At 60.3% G+C, this 19,182-nt stretch overlaps 2 protein-coding genes across 3 annotated transcripts in view; one reads left to right on the top strand and one right to left on the bottom strand.

Annotated features, from left to right (window-relative positions):
- The window catches only part of TMEM255B (transmembrane protein 255B), a gene marked incomplete at its 3' end in the record, with an annotated part of 29,251 nt that extends 20,759 nt beyond the window's left edge, over positions 1-8,492 (top strand). The window contains exons 6-9 of the mRNA XM_080689116.1: positions 794-879; positions 2,867-3,026; positions 4,049-4,192; positions 8,349-8,492. Of these exons, the coding sequence (XP_080545242.1) occupies positions 794-879; positions 2,867-3,026; positions 4,049-4,192; positions 8,349-8,492 (534 nt within the window). The remainder of the gene's footprint in view (positions 1-793; positions 880-2,866; positions 3,027-4,048; positions 4,193-8,348) is intronic.
- Positions 8,493-16,921: 8,429 nt separating this feature from the next.
- GAS6 (growth arrest specific 6) overlaps positions 16,922-19,182 on the bottom strand; it is a gene marked incomplete at both ends in the record, with an annotated part of 29,344 nt that continues 27,083 nt past the window's right edge. For both annotated transcript variants that reach the window (XM_080720008.1, XM_080720007.1), the window contains 2 exons: positions 16,922-17,076; positions 18,585-18,813. In XM_080720008.1, the coding sequence (XP_080576134.1) occupies positions 16,922-17,076; positions 18,585-18,813 (384 nt within the window). The remainder of the gene's footprint in view (positions 17,077-18,584; positions 18,814-19,182) is intronic.

A 19,182-nucleotide genomic window follows, 5' to 3' on the forward strand; every position in this document is an offset into this window, starting at 1 on the left:
GCCATCCTGGTAGGCATGTGGCTCCTCATGGCTGCCTACTGTCCCCTACCAGTGCTGTGCAGGTGTTGGTTTAACTAAATGTGGACTCTCAAACTGAGTGCCAGTGTCAGAGGACAGAAATAGATGTGGAAGGCAAACGTGGTGGCCGACTCCTTGTCAGCTCCTTCCAGCAATCCTGGGGGAGGCTCAGGAGGCTGTGAAGGGCTTGGGACATCCCAGAGCAGAAGGGTCTGTGCTGTGGCAGCAGGGGTCCAGGTGGCCAGCTGGAGGGAGCCTGGGCTCCCGTCCTGTCCTGGCAGTGCCTAGCTCTGGGTGCTCTCTGCTCCCTCCACACATCTGGGACTCCCCAGGTCAGGCCTGCCTCTCTCTTCCTGGGTCCTTTCTGGTCTCTTGATCTCAACTTTCTAGTCTTCTGAGACCAGGTTATGCCCACTGGACTCCCTTTGTGTGGCCACACCTGGGCTCAGTTATTCAGAACACCTTCCTCAGGGAGGGTCCTGAGTGTCCACCTGTTACACTTGGATGGGGGAGGGTCCTGACAACCCCTTCCACACCTGGACAGGAGAGATCCTGACAGGTCCCTCTACCCCTGGACAGGGCTCTGATAGTCCCTTCTGCATCTGGACAGGGGAGGACCTAACAGTCCCCTCTGTCCTGGCCAGGGAGGCCCTACAGCCCCTCTGTCCTGGCCAGGGAGGCCCTACAGCCCCTCTGCACTGGGGTGTTCTTTCAGGCTTCCAGGGTCTTAGCGGGAGGCACCCGCCCTGGAGGCCTGATGGTCTCTCTGCCCCAGGTCACCTGCTACTCCTTGAACGGCAAGTGCCAGCTGAAGGTGAGGAGCAACACCTGCTACTGCTGTGACCTCTACTCCTGCGAGAGGTAAGGGCCGTGGACAAGCTGCACCCACACACACCAGCACACACACACGTAAATGCACATGCGCACACACACCAGCACACACATGCTCAGCATCCACAGAGACAGGCCCCACACATGAGAAAATGGAGTTCCCAAGAGCACACAGGGCTCGTGCTGGGGAGGGGCATAAGCCTGGCTGCCCTCTGCCCCTCACATGCCTAGCGCAGCCTCCAGGGTGGCATCCGGTACCTGGTGCTGCCCCCTGTTGGGGCAGAGGCCGTTGACACTCAAGTGGAAAACCACCCCATCATGTCACCTATGGGAAGCGAGAACGCTGTCTGCTCTCCTCACTCGCAGGAAGAGGACGGGGTGCAGGCCTGGGGGGGGGGCGCCCCGGGCCGGTGGGGTGGGCACGGGTGTCTGCTCTGCACCCAGCTGTGAGCCCAGGCAGGGGCCTCCCTGGCCAGCCCCACCGGAGCAGCACAGAGCGACCCAGGGTTGTTTGAGAGATGCTTCGCCTGTTGGGGCAGGGGCAAGGACGGAGTTAGCCGAGCTAGCAGAGCAGGGCCGGCCTGCTGTGCGCCCAGAGTTCGTGGGCCCAGGGTTTGTGAAGGATGTGCGGCCTGTCTGTGTGGCTCCATGGCACCCCCACCCTTGTCTCCTGCATCCCCTCCTGGACCCTCACATAGAGGAAGGATGTGTCGCTCAGACAATGCTGGGACTTCCAGCAGATCTCTGGAGGAGCTCCGTGCTGTGCCCAGCCATGCTGTGGCCATCTGCCCCTGTAGGACACCCTGCCGAGACCTGGGACCACAGAGAGCACCCAGTGTGACTGTGGCTGTAGCCAGGGGCTCAGTTCTGGCCATATCCTCCACCTACCTTGGAAAGAAACATTGGGACATCCTTCTCCTGGCCCCCTGGGTTTGAGAGGACTTCATTGGCAGTGCCAAGGCCCTGCCCCGAGCCACTGTGCCTTCAGACAAGACAAAGGGTGCCCAGGTCTTCCCGGCAGCAGCCACAGTCCCACAGTGGTTCCAGCTTACGGATTTTAGTGACCCACCCTGCACTGCCAAGGAAGAAAAGAACATCCCTTCATGGCCAGCTTTCTGATTGGAGATTTAGACACTCAGGGAGAGTACCGCATGGCCCACTACCTGCATCTCTTGAATCAGCACCTCCAAGGCACAGAGTTGGGCCTGTAGGGGCTAAATTTGGAACCCTCTATTTGAGGAAAGCCTGGTTACAGCTCACAGTATAGGGAATAGAAAGTCCCTGGGTCTCCAGGACCCAGCGCTGTCGAGTCCCAAGAGATCCAGGATGAGGTTTCCCCAGGATTCTTGCCACACAAGTTCCAGAGACAAGATGCCCACTCCCCGCTCCTGCTGAGTGACCCCTGGACACAGGACACCCAGCCCTGGGAGCTACTCATCCTGACCCTGAACTGTCAGAGGTGACCATCCTGCAAGGCCCAGCCCACACTGAGGGGCTGCATGACCCTGAGGCTGCCCCCTGGGGTGCCCAGGCCGAGAGCTCAGACATGATCTTGATTAAGCAGGGAAATCAAGGCCTGGCGCCACTGTCCTTTGTGGACTGATGCCTGGGGAGTGGCGGGTGTGGGCAAGGCTCCGCCACAGAGTGATGCAGAGTTCCTAATGATGGCCGTACCTCTGTAGCCTCAGGGACATGCTCTCAGGTGACCAGGGCTCCTTGATCTCAGCTAAGCCCATGTTAAGCTGACCAGGCCCTGCAGAGACCATGTGGACCAAGGCCCACGGCACCACTGGGCTCGCAGCTGCACATGTGGAATCTGATTCGGCTCCAGCACTAACTTCTTCCCTGTTCTGCCATTCCCCATCCCTTGGGGTGGCTGTCTGCGACCGCTGGAACATGCAGGGAGGTCGCCTGGCCCTGGATCTAGTGTGTAGGGCGGCTGCCTGCCCACAGGATTGATGTGTAGGGTGGTCTCTGACACCACAGGGTGCTGACGCTTTCTCCCTCCCGTGTGTAGCACAGCGTACTCACCCACCTACTACGAGTTTGTGGGTGTTCGTGGCTGTCAGGACGTGGTCCACCTGTACCGGCTGCTCTGGGTGTCCACGGTGCTGAACGTCGTGGGCCTGTGTGTAGGGATCATCACGGCTGCAGTCCTGGGGGCCTTCAAGGACATGGTGAGCAGCCTCCTGCAGTGCGCCTCCCCCTCTTCACCCCCACCCCCACAGGCCAGGGCTTGCCTCCTTGGGTTCCCTCTACCCACCAAGGAGCACCTGGGCCCGAGGGCTCTCCACGGCGCACCAGGGCAGCCCTGGAAGTAGGCCTGTTTCATGCACTTTACGGAGATCGCCTTATCTCATCCTTGCCTTCCCTTGGAAATGGGAATGCCCTGATCCCCCTTAAGGAGCCCTGGTCACGTGGGAGCATGACAAGTCGGGGTGGGGTGTGGGTTGGCTGGTCTAAACAAGCTATTGGAGAGAAGCTGCAGGAGCCCCAAGCTCACCTGCACCAGAGCCTTAGCCTCAGCCTCAGCCTCAGCGCTGCTCTGCTCACTGGGAAAGGTCTCAGGGAAGGCTGGAAGAATGGCCCTCTCCTGCCCTCTCAGGGCATCCGTTTGCTCCAAGGTGGCTGTCTCCACGGTGTGCCCTTGGCTGCCCCAGGGCTCTGCACTGTGTCCTTAGCAACCCCGTGGCCCCATGCTGCACCCCTCAGCACCCGACTGAGGTGTATGGCCCAGCCCAGAGCCCAGAGCCCAGAGCCAAGCAAGGCAGCTGGTGCCTGCAGGAGAACCAGACTGAAGTGCAGCTGGATCCCTGCGCTCACTCTCACTGTCCCCGAGGCTCGGCCATCGGCTCTTAAGGGCTGACTGGCCCCCAAGACCCTTAGCAGCCCTGTGGCCCCATGCAAGGCCCAGTCCCTTGCTCACAGGGCTCTTCTTCTAGGAGGCTGCGGTGTAGGAGTGGCGAGAGGCATAGGAGGGGCAGGAGGGGTAGAAGGCATAGGAGGCCCTGCCTCCGCTATAGTCCACTCCTCCCTCCGCCTGCTCTTGAGGTGCCCTTCCAGGTTCTGTCCAGTCAGGTGGTGACTGCGATCAGGGAGGACTAGTGCTACAGAGAGGACTGCCCACCCCTCAGTGTATGTGAGGCCCCCAGAGCCGGCCACAGCCAGGGCAGTGCTGACCACTTTTCTTCTCTGGCAGGTCCCGCTGTCCCAGCTGGCCTACGGCCCATCCTCTCCGCCGCAGGTCCTCTATAACCCTGCCCAGCAGATCCTGGCCTACACGGGCCTCTGCCCACCGCCTGTGGCTGTGCCGACCTGCTCGTCTTTCCCGCTGCCTCTCCAGGTAGGCACGTAGCACCTGCTGGGTAGGTGGGCCCTGCAGACAGTGGTCACTTGAGCGAGGCACTGGCCAGACAGCGCAGAGACTGCGGGTGGAGGAGCACATGCCCTGCTTCCCACCTGTCGCAGGCGACGGCAGGCACCGCGGACCACGCAGGGATGTGGCATTTGGCTCATTACTGCCTGTGGCCCTCGCGACCCACACTGCTCTTCTGCCAGCTCCTGTCTTTGTAGCTCTGAGCTGACGCCATGAGGCCAGAGCGATTGAGGCCACAGCTGGCTACAGCTGGACACCTGTAAGCACGGCCGTCTTTAGGTTGAGCATGAGTTTGCCAACATCCACCCAACACTTACCTTCACCTTCGTGGGGTTCTTGTGGACGATACTGCGGAGTGGGGGGGTCCTGTCTGTAGGTGGACTTGGCGTCTCCCATTCACAGTCCTGCCAGGGGGCTCTGATGGTCGCAGATGGGACAGGCTCCATCGATTCTGGGCCTTGGGACTGTGGGCATTTGGGCAGTCTTCTGCTGTGGTGGACACTGTGGAGCAGGGAATAGGCCCTGGTCTTTGCCTGTGGGTACAGGGACTTCTGCTCATGATGACCAGAAGTCTGCAGACATTGCCCGGCCCCTTGGGGGCAGAAGAGAGCCCCTGGGCCGCACAGACCTGGGCTTCCAATGCTAGCACAGAGCCCTGTGTAGGCACACCTTGTGGAATGTGGGGTTGACATGTTCTGTGCCCTGTGGCAGCAAAGGAGGGGCTAGCATCTGCTTTGAAGTCCTGCAGGAGGACCTGCTCCAGAAGAGTGGCCATGTGGGCAGGGAGTGAGATTTTGCTAAGGTAAAGTGACTCGTTGGGGCAGGTGTGTGCTCTCCCCCAGCCTCCCAGGGCAGGGCGGGGGCTGGGGGCTGTCAGAGCCCAGGACTGGCCTGGTGGAGCAGCTGAGTTGGGGGCACTGAAAGCCCTGCGGCCACCTGGGCTCCACCATGGAGGAGTGTGGAATGGCGGCCCGCAGAGCCGGAAGCGGTGTGGGCCATTGCCTGCCCTTCTGCCAGCATGGCAGTGCTGTGGATGCAGGGAAGTGAGGCCCAAGTGGAGTTAACCCCACATACGAGGCAACTTTCTCTCTGCCTCATGCACTCAGCTGGAGATGAAGCCAAGGCCTCACACCTAGGGGTTGCCAGGAAGACGGGCTGGTGCAGTGTGGTGGGGCCTGGCTAGAGGAGCCTGCTCCCGATCCCCGGGCCAAGGGGACTCCTATCCACAGAATTCCAGGCTTCCTCGGGGTGAGGCGCAGTTGGGAGTGGGTCTCCCATTTCTGGGACACAGGACAGCGTTCTCTTGAGGGTCAGGAAATTCTGGGCGCACTTGCCAGTCACCACTGTGCTCATGCCCAGAGGCGGCCTGGTGACGCCTTTGTTGCACCAGCTCAGGTATGACCCCCGGGCCCTCTGGCCAAGGATCCAGTTGCCCAGGCGAACCCTCCCTGTCTCGCTTGTCTGGGTGCTTGGCAAGCCCCGGACAAGAGGCCCACAGGGCAGGTATGTCTCAGCCTGAGCTGGGCTGGCTTCCTTTGGTCACCTAGAACCTCACTCAGAGCACAGCTGGCATGGCTGGAGTCCTCCTTCCAGATACCCAGTGCCCGCAGGAGCCCCGAGGGGGAGGCGTGCGTGGGTCTGCAGCCCCTCCTGCAAGGCCAGGACTCATGGGCTGGTGGGCCAGGCCTGTGTCTGCAGTCTGGGAGGAGAGGAGAAGGCCTACAGGGCCACCGGAGCCAATGCTACCCTCCCTGGGCAGTGGGCCCGCAGAGCCTGGGCATCCCTAGGCAGAGTTGCGTCCATCCACGGTAGGAAAGGGCACACCCTATTGGTGTGCTGTGGGGCAGTGTCCTGGGCACAGCCATCCTCCTCATCCCCTTGGGGTGCTGCTCTCCTCTCCTGGCCTCAGCCTCCCCTTCCTCCCAGGGGAGGCCCGGCACCCGGCTGACGGCTCATCAGCGCTCGCCACCAGAGAGGCAGGGTAATGGCACACAGGTTGGTAATCAGATTTGGGGAGAGGACAAATAGGATGAGGAGCCACGTGTTTCCTCAGAGCAGCAGAACAGACACTCTGCTTCCGCTGAACCTGAGCCTCGGAGACAGGAAGGGACGTTTCAAGTGCTCTGCTGAAGTCATTAGCCGCTGCGAATGCTTCCACACAATGCACAGCAGGGAGTGGTGCGGCTATTTGAGGGTTGTTTTGAGCCAGAAGGAAGGCTTACAAGGCCGGCTTCTTGCACCAGTAGCTTTCCCAGAATAAACACAGGGAGGGGCTGGCAGCGGCAGAGGCTCCTGTCCAGTATCAGCCAGGGAGGCCCTGTCTATGGATGTTTTCCTCTGCGGTTTCTGGAGGTTCACACTGTGGTTCCTGGGGGTCAGCTCTGTAGTTCTTGGAGGTCAGCTCTGTGGTTCCTGGGGGCTCGCTCTGTGGCTCTGGTGGATGGCTCCGTGGTTCCTGGGGTTCATACTGGGTTCCTGGTGGGTAGCTCTGTGGTTCCTGGGGGTTTAGCTCCACGGCTCATGGGGTTTAGCTTAATGGTTCATGGGGGTTAGCTCTGTGGTTCCTGGAGGGCTTACTCCATGGGTCCTGAGGGTTCACACGGTGGTTCCTGGTGGTAGCTCTATGGTTCCTGGGAGCTCACTCTGGTTCCTGGTGGCTATCTTCATGGTGCTTAGAGGGTTCACTCTGGTTCCTGGTGGATAGCTCCATGGTTCTGAGGGTTCACTCTGTGGTTCCTGGTGGTAGCTCTGTGGTTCCTGGGTGCTCACTCTGGTTCCTGGTGGCTATCTTCATGGTTCTTAGAGGGTTCACTCTGTGGTTCCTGGTGGTAGATCTGTGGTCCCGGGGGCTCACTCTGATTTGCTGTGATAGACTGCAAGGCTGGTATGGCTGCTCACTTTCAGTGAAGGGCAAAGTGTACTCTGAGGGGAGCCAGGCTCCCCAGCAGACCCCCGAGACATTCTCTAGAGGCTGCTCAGGTCTTGCCATCACAAAGACACATGGGTTTGAGAAAGAGAGAGAGAGAAAAGGAGGAGAGCAGGGCCTTGAGCTAGGTTGCAGACCTCAACGTGACAGCCACCCAGCAAGTACAACGATCACGCCTCCGCTTGTAAGGACACTCTTTTTGGGGCCCTGAGGCTCCCTGGTTCCTGGGCTGCCGTAGCCAGGGCCCTCGGAGGTGTGGACAGACAGACTGGCCACGGTAAGCTCTGAGTACCAGCTGACAGGTGTAGCACACAGTACATCCCAGTGGCCACTTCACAAACCTTATCCTGTGTTTGTTCAAAGGAGGGCTTCTTTTTCTTGATTATTTTAACGTTGAATTTAAGAATTCTTAAATGAATATTTAAGAATAATTTTTAACTACTAGAACTTAAAAGTGAAAAAAAGTAAAGGAATGAAAGGCTGTTGGCAGATGGGAAAAGGAAGGAAACCATTGATTTGAGAGCAGCACCATTCCAGCCTTTTCTAATCTCAGAGTCACTTTTACTGGGTTGGGGCTCTGTCGGGTTCTCTAGGGAAGAGCGCACCCAGGAGAGTACCGTATGAGAGGAGGGATTCAGTGATTGGTTCTTTTGACCAAGGAGCCCGCAGGGCTGCTCTTGGTGGGGCCTCACAGGCTGGGCAGGGCGAGCGGAGGTGAGGCTGGAATCCAGGCCTCCTCCTCAGGGCCCCAGGCTTTTCCCTTAAGACCCTCAACCATTAGGGAGGGTGACGTACTTTACTCAAAGTTGCTAACTTTAATGTTGGTCATATCTGAAAAACACCTTCCTTGAAATCAGAGTAAAGTCTGCACGTTGTAGGCACCTGACACAACTAACCGCCACGTGTCCCCTTCCCCATGTGAAGCCCAGGGGCCCAGAGGAGCTGGCTCCCAACTGACCAGGTCAGAGCTGGCGAAAGGCCCCAGAGGCAGCAGGCTGAGGATGTCCACCAGGGGTGGAGGAGGCCTTTCCTGAGCCCCTCTGTGACCTGCGAGCAGATAGTGCCGAGCCCCAGGTGGGCTGACTTGGCCCCTCTTGTGGTCTCGCCGGGCCAGGGAGGCGCTGAGGGGCTCTGCCCTGTGGGCAGTGAGCAGGCTGGGGCCCTGCTGACCACGGACACCTCTCTGTTTAATTGCAGCCCTCCACTGAGTGCTCTGTGCCCCAGGATGCGCAGCCTCCCTCTCAGTGCAGCGCCAGCCACGGGCCTCCTCCCAACGCCCCGCCACTCTGTGTGCCAGCCTACTTCATCCCAGGGGAGAAGCCGCCCCCCTACGCGCCCTGACACGGAGGTGGGAAATGGAAAAGCAGCTTGCTTGTGTTGTTGTTTTTTAATTTTTAAAAAGCTGCCTCTAGAAACCTTACATTTGCAGCCAACTTCCTAGAGAAACTGGAACATTCTGGAAGGCCATGCTCTACCTCCCCTCTGGAGCTTTCTCTGCCAGCACAGGCCAGGAACAAAGGCAGAGGTGGAGCCAGCCCACGGAGGGCCCAAGCACTAGCTTGCTGCTCTCCCAGCATGAAATAGCACCAAACTGTGCTCAGCCCAAACTGTGCTCAAGCCAAACTGTGCTCAAGCCAGCCTCCGCCCTCAAAAGGGGCTGCCCTCACGCCTGCCACGCTCGGAAAGCCAGCGCCATCCCTGACACCCCGTCAGTTATTTTGCAAGGAACTGCAGCCAGGTGCATACCTGAAGGAGGACCATTCTTTTTTTTTCTTTTTTTTTTTTTTTGTGGGTCTAGGGATGGAACCCAGAGGCATTTGACCTCCGAGCTACACCCCCTGCCCATTTTTTTATTCTTAATTTTGAAACAGGGTCTCACTGAGTTGTGGAGGGCCTCACTAAGTAGCTGAGGCTGTCCGCGAACTGCGATCCTCCAGTCTCAGCCTCCCGAATGCTGGGATGACAAGCCTGTCCACCGCGCCCGGCTGGGGACCATTCTTTAGGGAAATGTGTGTGAACCTTTCGGGCCCCACCTGCAGCACAGTGCTCTGTTGGCTTGGAGGGAAAACAAGCTTTGTTCAAAGACCTAGTGCCGCTCGCCAAGGCCTGTGAGTGCGTGTGGTCCACCCTACCCCAGGACAAGGCCTGTCCCCTGTGCACTGCCCCAGGTCCACCCTACCCCAGGACAAGGCCTGTCCACTGTGCACTGCCCTAGGTCCACCCTACCCCAGGACAAGGCCTGTGCCCTGTGCCCTAAGCGCTGCCTTAGGTCCACCCTACCCCAGGACAAGGCCTGTGCCCTGCGTGCGGCCCTAGGTCCACCCTACCCCAGGACAAGGCCTGTGCCCTGCGTGCGGCCCTAGGTCCACCCTACCCCAGGACAAGGCCTGTCCACTGTGCACTGCCCTAGGTCCACCCTACTCCATGACAAGGCCTGTCCACTGTGCACTGCCCCAGGTCCACCCTACCCAGGACAAGGCCTGTCCACTGTGCACTGCCCCAGGTCCACCCTACCCCAGGACAAGGCCTGTCCCCTGTGCGCTGCCCCAGGTCCACCCTACCCCAGGACAAGGCCTGTCCCCTGCGCGCTGCCCCAGGTCCACCCTACCCCAGGACAAGGCCTGTGCCCTGCGTGCTGCCCCAGGTCCACCCTACCCCAGGACAAGGCCTGTCCTCTACGTGCTGCCCCAGGTCCACCCTGCCCCAGGACAAGGCCTGTCCCCTGTGCACTGCCCCAGGTCCACCCTACCCCAGGACAAGGCCTGTGCCCTGCGCCCTGCCTTAGGTCCACTCTACCCCAGGACAAGGCCTGTCCCCTGCGTGCTGCCCTAGGTCCACCCTACCCCAGGACAAGGCCTGTGCCCTGTGCACTGCCCTAGGTCCACCCTACCCCAGGACAAGGCCTGTGCCCTGCGTGCTGCCCCAGGTCCACCCTACCCCAGGACAAGGCCTGTCCACTGTGCACTGCCCTAGGTCCACCCTACCCCAGGACAAGGCCTGTGCCCTGCGCCCTGCCTTAGGTCCACCCTACCCCAGGACAAGGCCTGTGCCCTGCGTGCTGCCCCAGGTCCACTCTACCCCAGGACAAGGCCTGTCCACTGTGCACTGCCCCAGGTCCACCCCACCCCAGGACAAGGCCTGTGCCCTGGGCACTGCCCTAGGTCCACCCTACGCCAGAACAAGGCCTGTGCCCTGGGCACTGCCCTGGGTGACCTATATTCTTCTTGCTGTCTTGAGGTTGCCCACCTGCAGACCCTGCAGCCAGGAACCTTTCTTGGTGGGAAGCACTGCTGAGCTCTAACCTGGGACCCTCTGCCAGACACTCCCCAAGAGAAGGAAATGCTCCCAGAAACGCAGGTCTTGGGTGGACAACCGAGTCCCTGTAAGGAGTCCCTGTAAGGAGCGCGGCAGATGTGCCCTGAGACGTGGACCTCAGTGTGCTGACTCCTCTGAGCCTCCTGGGACTCGCCGAGTGCAGGAGAGGGAGGGGCCTGCATCTGCCAAGACAGGTCCTGGGGACTCGGGCCCGTGCCCTGGTATGTCCAGCCAGGAAGGAGCTCCTCAGAGGAGAGATGGCGCTGCAGCGGTCCCAGCCACCTGTCCCTCTGCACTGCTGAGGCCCTGCCTTCCCAGGGTCTGCCCCAATCTTGGCTCGCTGCCTCTCTGACTCTGAGCACAGGCCACACCTGTGCCTGTGCCCCTCCGTCTGCTGTTGTCAGCTGGTCTCACAGAGGCACCTACTTTGTTTGGCGTGGGGGTCTGTCCTTGCCTGCACCGACCTGGATGGTGGGAAAAGACCAGGGGTGTCTGAGGGGACAGGTGGACATGGCCCTAAAGACGTGGCTCGTGCACCCCCTGCTGGCTGAGAACCACATGCTGTCCATTAGACGGTCCACCCATGTCCTGTGGGTGTTCTGAGCAGTCGGCTTCCTGGGAGGGAGGTCTACCACACTCACGTCCACACAGGACAGCAATGTGCCCAGGGTGTGGAGGACATGTGGCAGCCGGCCAGGAGCTGCCTGCTGCGCCTTGAGGGGCCGAGGTGGTCACTGGACTGTGAACCATCCCTATTTCTTACGGTCATTTTGTTAAGTTCAGCCTTACCAGCCAGTTTCCCAGGAGAACATGATTCTGACCTCTCAGAGTATTGACTGACCTGGAGCCCATGACCTCCAGGAACCTGAGCCTGAAGCTCAGCTCCCTATGACCTCCAGGAACCTGGGTCTCAACTTCCTGTGACCTCTAGAAACCAGGTTTCAGATCCTTGTGACCTTCAGGATTCTGGTGAACTCCATGTGACCTCCAAGAACCAGGCCCCAGCTCCTTGTGACCCCAGGAACCAGGCTCCAACTCCCTGTAACTCCCAGGAACCAGACCCTAGTTCCCTCTGACCCCCAGGAGCCAGGCTCTGGCATCCCTGTGACACCCAGGAACTGGGCCTCAGCTCCCTGTATCCCCTGGGAGCTGGGCCCTGGCCTCCATCTGACCCCCAGAGACCAGGCCCTGGCCCCCCTGTGACACCCAGGAACCAGATCCCAGCTCTCTGTGACCCCCCCACCCACCCAAGGAACCAGGCCCTAGCTCCCTGTGACCCCCAGAAGCCAGGCTCTGACCTTCCTGTGACCCCCAGAAACTGGGCCCCAGCTCCCTCTGACCCCTAAGAACCAGACCCCAGCTCCTTGTGAGCCCCAGGAACCAGGCCCCAGCTCCCTCTGACCCCCAGGAACCAGGCCCCAGCTCTCTCTAACCACCAGGAGCCAGGTTCTGGCCTCCCTATGACCCCCCAAAACTGGGCCCCAGCCTCTATCTGACCCCCAGAAACCAGGCCCTGGCCCCTCTGTGACCCACAGGAACCAGGCCCCAGCTCCTGTGACCCCCAGGAACCAGGCCCCAGCTCTCTGACCTCCAGGAGCCAGGCTCTGGCCTCCCTATGACCCCCCAAAACTGGGTCCCGGCCTCCATCTGACCCCCAGAAACCAGGCCCTGGCCCCTCTGTGACCCCCAGGAACCAGGCCTCAGCTACTTGTGTGTGACTCCTCCCCAAGGAACCAGGCCCCAGTTCCCCGTGACTCCCCCAGAAACCAGGCCCTAGCTCTCAGTGACACTCGGGAGCCGGCCTCACTATGCCTGCAGGAACATGACTGCAGCCTTACCACCTCTGGCCCCAGCTCCCTGTGACCCCCAGGATTCTGGCCTGAACTCAGGGAGCATGGTCTTGGCCTCCTCTTTGGCCTCAATAGTTATTTGCAAGTTGACGTCTAGAGGGGCCAGTGGAACTCCAGCACCAGTATCCTTTTCCTCTTGGGATTTTAGGTCCCATGGTTAGTGACCGGTTTGACCAGCGACATGTTTGACTTGCAGTGATTACATGTTAAACATCAGCACACTAGCTGGGCATGGTAGGACATGTCTGGATTCCCGGAACTTGGGAGGCTGAGATAGGAGGATCACAGGTTCAAGTGTAGCCTAAGCAACATAGGAGACTCTAGGAGCCAAGTGAGACTCTGTTTCAAAATAAAAAATAAAAAGGGAGTGTATCTCAGAGGGGGAGGCCCCTGGCTGTGGTCTCCAGCACCAAGAAAAAGAAAAGCAAACTTAGTAAAGACAGTTCCCGTGGCTGAAAGAGCTCATGGGCACCCGCGAATCGCGTGAGCCTGGACATCCCTTTGCCTTCCTGCTCTGCCTCTAGCGTTGACCCTGGCCAGCTGCTGCACCCCAGCCACCAGAGCCTCTTTACTACTCTCAGGCTGATGCCCCAGCTCTTGGCACCCCCAGTCCTCGGAGCTCCCATGTCTGTCTGTGTCCTCGTGTCTGTCACGTGGGCCTTTCCAGGTCTCCTCAGAGCAGGAGAGCTGAACTGCAGGTCTGAGTGGGAGCCTCTTCCCACCAGAGCCACATTCCAGAGCCCCTGGCTGGCCAGGCCCCAAATTCCCAAGGAAGAAGCTCCATCCCGCTGTGCTGTCCGGCCAGCCCTGTGGTGTGGGGGCCGGGCAGAGTGGTTCCTGAGACTGCTCCCACTGGCGTCATCCAAACCCAACATTTGTGCTCCCTGGCCTGGTCTTTGAATCCTCCCTAGAGCCAAGAGCTATTAAGAAATATTAAACTCCAAGGTCAATAATTTTGCTCATGCCCACAAAAATGTCTTCATCCCTCACCCCAGCCTCCAAGAATGTGAACAATTCTACCTACCCACAACCCCAGGCTCCAAGGCGGCCCTGCCCATGGCTGTGGTGCCTGCCAGAGTGGACCATCCCTCCTGACTGACTTGCAGTTGTGAGGACAGAGCCTGGAAGCCTCTGTAGCCCCCTGCTGCACCGGGTGAACCCGCAGCACTGACCGTGGGGCTCCTGGACTTGGCCTTGGAGGGGCCTGCAGCCTGACCTTCTCTCCCAGGGGACGAACGCCCTCTTCTTGGCCAGGGTCCTTGCTCTGCCCCCTGCAGACTGATGGGCAGGTGGTCTTCCTGAGGTCCTGAAGCATTGTCTAGGTTCGCCACACTCAGGGCAGGGAGCCTACCAAGTGGAGGCCAGGGTGCCATGGAGAGGGCAGGCCCAGGACCCCCACTCCCTTCTGCAAGACGTCTGCGGTTAAGGTCTTGGTCTTCTCTCTACTGTGTCTCCTGCCTGAGAGGACATGGTGATCCAGAGGACAGGCACTTCTCACCCTCAGACGTAGTGCTAGCCAGGGGGTCAGAGGGCGGCTCTGGCCAGGCAGCTCAGCAGAGGCCCTCCACCCTCACACTTGGCGCCCCAGGCCTCAGTTTCCACACTTGTCAACGAGGGAGCACATGCTCAGAGAGAACCAGGCAGAGGCTCTGGAAATGTCCAGAGCAGGCAGATCCACAGGACAGGATGCAGTCTGGGGTGGGGATTGCTAAGGGATATGGGTTTCCTCAGGGTCACAGGGATGTTCCGGTGCAGGCAGTACTGGTGGTTGGGTGACCTGTGAGCACTTGAGCTGCACTGCCATGTTTGGAGTAGCCTGGCATGTGATAGAGAGAATGCTGAGGGAGCGCGTGGCGCCCAGGCCATTGCCCTGCGGGCTGTTTCCAAGAGCAGCAGCACCCCACCAAGAGTGGGCTGTCCCTCTGCTGTGTCCTGCTGTCTCTGGGCACCGCTGAGCCCTGTCCCACAGCCCAGTCAGGCTGCCAACCCAAAGGCTGAAGGGCAGAGATACCCCCAAATCCCAGGGCACCTGCAGAGTTGTGCATGTGGCCCCAGAGGTGGGGAGGCATCCAGGGCCACCTCACTCAGTTGGCGGTTTTTCATTATCCCCATTCTCCATTTCCCCAAACCTCTAAGTTATGAAACCCTCCAGATGTAGAAACAGTGCTCAGAAAAGGTGTGCGGTGGCCACCACAGCGCAGCCACCACGTGCCCAAGGGCAGGAGCCCCTCGTGCGACCCTCCCTCGGCTTGCCCTAGCACGGAGGTGGTTCCGGAGGTTGCTCTGCCTCCTTGGATGTGGCCACAGGCGAGCTCTGTGCCATGTGAGATGTGCATGCAGTTGGTCTGTTCTGTCCCTGTGTGCCTGCTGTCCCCATCTGGATCGACTGCAGTTACATCTCCCACTGGGTTGATGAAGACGTGGGCTGCCGCTGGGTACATGCTCAGTGAGCTGCTGTTGTGCATGGGTGTGCGTGAGCTGGCGTTTGTTGAGGGCACGTTGACTCTCAAGGCCGGGTTCTTCTCCTGACCAGACCAGCCACGTCTTGAGAGGGCCCCACCTGTCTCCCCCACGGGCTGTGGGCTGCCTGGAGCTCTGACCTACCAAGGCCAGGAGCTAGGAGGCAGAACTGTAGGTTTGTAGAATCCAGGTGCCGCCTGTTTGCGGTGCATGGCCCCCTCCTAGTTGGCACGGTGCCATCGGCAGCCAACGGGGCGCAGTATTGCCTCTGCTGTGGGGCCTCCTGGACATCTACCCGTCTCTTTTGGGTGGATACTCTGCCTAGTGGGTTTGCAGGAAGTCGTCATTCATCCTGGACATGAACCCTCAGCTGCGTGTCCCAATATCTTCTGGCAGGGACAACAGCCTTCCTTTAGATCTAAATGCATCATCTACACATTTTGTATATAACAGGAGATAGGAGTCAAATTATATTTTGCTTTAAAGCAATGGGTTGGCAGTATCTTTAAAGCGGGCACATTTGGCAATGTCCACAGATATTTCTCATTGTCGAAAGTGTGCATGTTGGCAAGGAGGGGTGCTGCGGCATCTACTAGTGGGCACTGCCACGGACTCTGTATGTACAGAACAGCCTTAGAAAAGAAGGAGCTCCCTGAAGCCAAAACAAAACAAACAAAAAAAGGATGAAAGCTCCATCCTTGAAAAAAAAAGAAAGAAAAAGAAAAGACAACTCTGGAGTCGGCTCAGACCACAGAAGTCAGCAACAGACTGTCTGGCCTCCTGCACTGCAGCGGGGTGGCCCGCTGCTCCCCTGCTTAGAGGCTCCAGTTCTCACTGTAGCTCCTTGCAGACCACAGGCTGAGCCCTAGGAGAAAGTGCCGCGTGGTCGGTCCTGCACGGGCTCCTGCTATGCTTGGCAGGAGGTGGACTAAAGCCTGGTGGCCACCAAGCCTGAGGAAGCAACACCAGGGCACAGAAGTGCCCAAGCTCCCCATGCAGGCCTCGCACACAAGCTCACTGTCCCCTCCCTAGTGGGCAGGAAGATCCGTAGGTGTGTGTGGGGCCCAGCAGGCCCAGCCCCAAAGCCAGCTGCTCTTGGCCTCTTGACCTTCTGGAGAGCTGGCTGGCTGGGAGGACACTCCATGAGAACATTCCACAAGAGCATTCCAGAGCTGCCTCCAAGGCAGGGGAAACCACCAAAGGGCCCCACAGCACCAGAGCTGGAGACGCACCCGCCCCCAGCTTAGGGCTCCCGAGGCTGCAGGAGGCCAGACGGGTGGCAGGGGGTGTCTAGAGCCCCTGTAGGGCTGTGCTTCCCACGCTTCATGGAGCTGTGCTCAACTGGCCCCTGGCCATCGGGGCGGGTGTGTGGGACACAGCTGAGCCTCCCTGCTCTCTGGTGCCAGCTGGACTGCCCCAAGCCTGGCCTGACTGGCATGCCCAGTCAGCGACCTGAGCCACCCCATCCGGGTGAGTGTGGGGCCTGGGTTCAGGGGCCACCTGTCATGGGTCAGGTGGAGAAAGGGTGCTTCCTACGGGAGTCCAGATGCTCTTAGACGAGCCTGGGCAAGAGCCATCCGTCCAGGGCTTTTCTGAAGGCAGCGTCAGCGCCAGGGCTGCCCAGCGTCCACTCCTCCACTGGAGCCTTAGGCTTTGTCTTGCCCGCAGACCCTGCCTCCCATTGTTCCTAGTGGTTCCCCCTCCAGGCAGGGCCCCATCAGCTGTGGGCTGGTCATCCTCAACGCCCGTCAATCCAAGAGCTAAGAGTGCCACACAAGGCTGACACGGGGTTAAAAAGGCTTCCGTAAATATTTTATTTTTCCATATCCTAGAGTCAGAAAGAAGCATGTGGTAATAAAAATAATGGAGAATTATTTTCTTCAAGTCTGCTGTGCTGTGGCCGCAAGCCCCCCTGCGCCCGCGCCCATGCAGCCAGCTCACCTCGTTCGGCGCCAGGCCTGGGGCCTCAGGCCTCCCACACCAGTCCCACTATTTACAGATATATTACAAGGCAAAGAGGCTTCAAGGCAAAGCACTATCCAGGGCTGGCCCTGCTGCCCAGGGTTCCAGGAGGGTGGCCGCGCCTCTGCTTTCTTTCGCTGGAGGGAAGGCACCAGAGGCCAGAGCAGTGTGTCCTGCAGCGACCTAGGCCGTGGCTTGCTCCACGGGGGGGCAGGAGTGTGAGGTGATGTCGCTGTGCTTGTACAAGGCCTCGTCCAGGTCCAGCAGCCGCTGATTGATCTCCAGCGTCATGCAGCCGCGGTAAAATGCGGTGACGGGTGCTGAGGTCACCGGTACATCTGGACAGGGTGGGGGGACACAAACACCCGCTAGCAGGCAGCGCTGAGCCCAACTGCACCTGCGTCCCTCCCCGGCCCGCGTCAGGCGGGATGCAGGTGTGCAAGGCATGGGGCTGCCCTGGCTCAGGTGGACCCCGCCCCGCACATACAAAGCCTATCACTGACTCATCTTTGCGCCCTGCATGAGTCATCCTGCTGTGGGGCTCCGGCTTCTGTGATCCTCAAAGCCTCGATTATAATGAAATAGTCTGTGTGAAGTCCTGCCGCTTGTCACAGCCAAGACCCATACAGAGCGGGAGGCCTCGGGTCCTCCCCCGCCACGCTCTCACGGGGCCTTGGCAGGGAGTTCCAGGGTATCCACCCCACCCAGGGTCTCTGCTAGGCGTGGGAGGGGCTGGTGGTCACTGTCCCTGTCAGCGCTAATGGCAGGGGATGGCCCCATTGCTTGGGCCTCCCAGCCACCCCATGGGCTCGCAGAGGAGGCTCCCTGGAGACAAGGGAGGGGTGCTGACTCTGGCAGCACCGCCCAGACAGCGGGGGGTGGTTGAACTGATGTTAAGTGCCAGCTACACCGCGGCTAGCTGGCGAGCAGCCTGCAGCGCTCCCTCATCCCGGTGACCAAAGCACATGCATGGCCCCTACGAGCCAGTGGCCGCCATGCAGGCTTGATGTGGGGCATGAGCGGTCCCTTTTGGTGTGGCTGGCAGCCCACCCCCAGGAGGCCCTTACCACCTGCAGCCCACCCCCAGGAGACTCTTACCACCTGTAGCCCACCACCAGGAGACTCTTACCACCTGCAGCCCACCCCCAGGAGGCCCTTACCACCTGGCAGCCTGCTCCCAGGAGACCCTTACCACCTGCAGTCCACCCTCAGGAGGCCCTTACCTGGCAGCCTACCACCAGGAGGCCCTTACCACCTGGCAGTCTGCTTCCAGAAGACCTTTACCACCTGCATCCCACCCCCAGGAAGCCCTTATCTGGCAGCCTACCACCAGGAGGCCCTTACCACCTGGCAGCCTGCCCCAGGAGACCCTTACCACCTGCAGCCTACCCCCAGGAGGCCCTTACCACCCTGCAGCCCACCCCCAGGAGGCCCTTACCCCCTGGCAGCCTGCCCCTAGGAGACCCTTACCACCTGGCAGCCCACCCCCAGGAGGCCCTTACCCCCTGGCAGCCCACCCCCAGGAGGCCCTTACCTGGCAGCCTACCCCCAGGAGGCCCTTACCACCTGGCAGCCCACCCCCAGGAGGCCCTTATCACCTGCAGCCCACCCCCAGGAGGCCCTTACCACCTGGCAGTCCACCCCCAGAAGGTCCTTACCACCTGGCAGCCCGCCCCCAGGAGGGCCCTTACCACCTGGCAGCCCGCCCCCAGGAGACCCTTGCCACCTGCAGCCCGCCCCCAGGAAACACCACCTGGCAGCCTGTCCCCAGGAGGCCCTTACCACCTGGCAGCCCGCCCCCAGGAAACCCTTACCACCTGGCAGCCTGTCCCCAGGAGACCCTTACCTGGCAGGCCGCCCACAAAGGTGAGCACGGAGCCCTGCAGGTGCCTGTGCAGCACGGCCAGCCTCTCCTGCAGCTGGGCGGCACCCACTTCACTCTTGCCCTTGGTACCGTCCACCTCCAGGGTGGCCTCGCCTGCCTTCAGGATGACAGTGACCATGTGCTCCTGGCCATCGCACACCTTGATCTCCATCAGGGCCAGGGCTACGTCCTCCATTGCTAGGACCACCAGCTGCAGGGACAGTGGGAGCGGGGTGGCGGGGGGACACAGGGCTCACGCAGGGCTCACACCAGCCACTCCTATCCTGCCCTCCTCTGGTTCTCATAGGCCATGGCACCCCACACCAGGCTGCCTCTGGGGGCAGGGTGGCTCTTGGGGGCAGGGGTCCTTGACTGGGAAGTGGGGCCGCTGGCAGTGATGTGGGGTACCAGGCAGCCATGGAGGCTGGGGCCACTCCGGTCAGCCCAGTGGTACACCAGTCGGCTTTCAGCACTATGGGTGCTGCAGGGAAACTCCTAGCCCTCTGCCTCCACTCCCTGGGCTGGGGCCTTTCCTTTGCTAGTGGGACCCAGGCTGGTGCTGGGTTTGGAGGCAGATGCC

This window comes from Muscardinus avellanarius, assembly GCF_963383645.1.
Source record: "Muscardinus avellanarius genome assembly, chromosome: 2".
In the NCBI taxonomy this organism is placed as follows: domain Eukaryota; kingdom Metazoa; phylum Chordata; class Mammalia; order Rodentia; family Gliridae; genus Muscardinus; species Muscardinus avellanarius.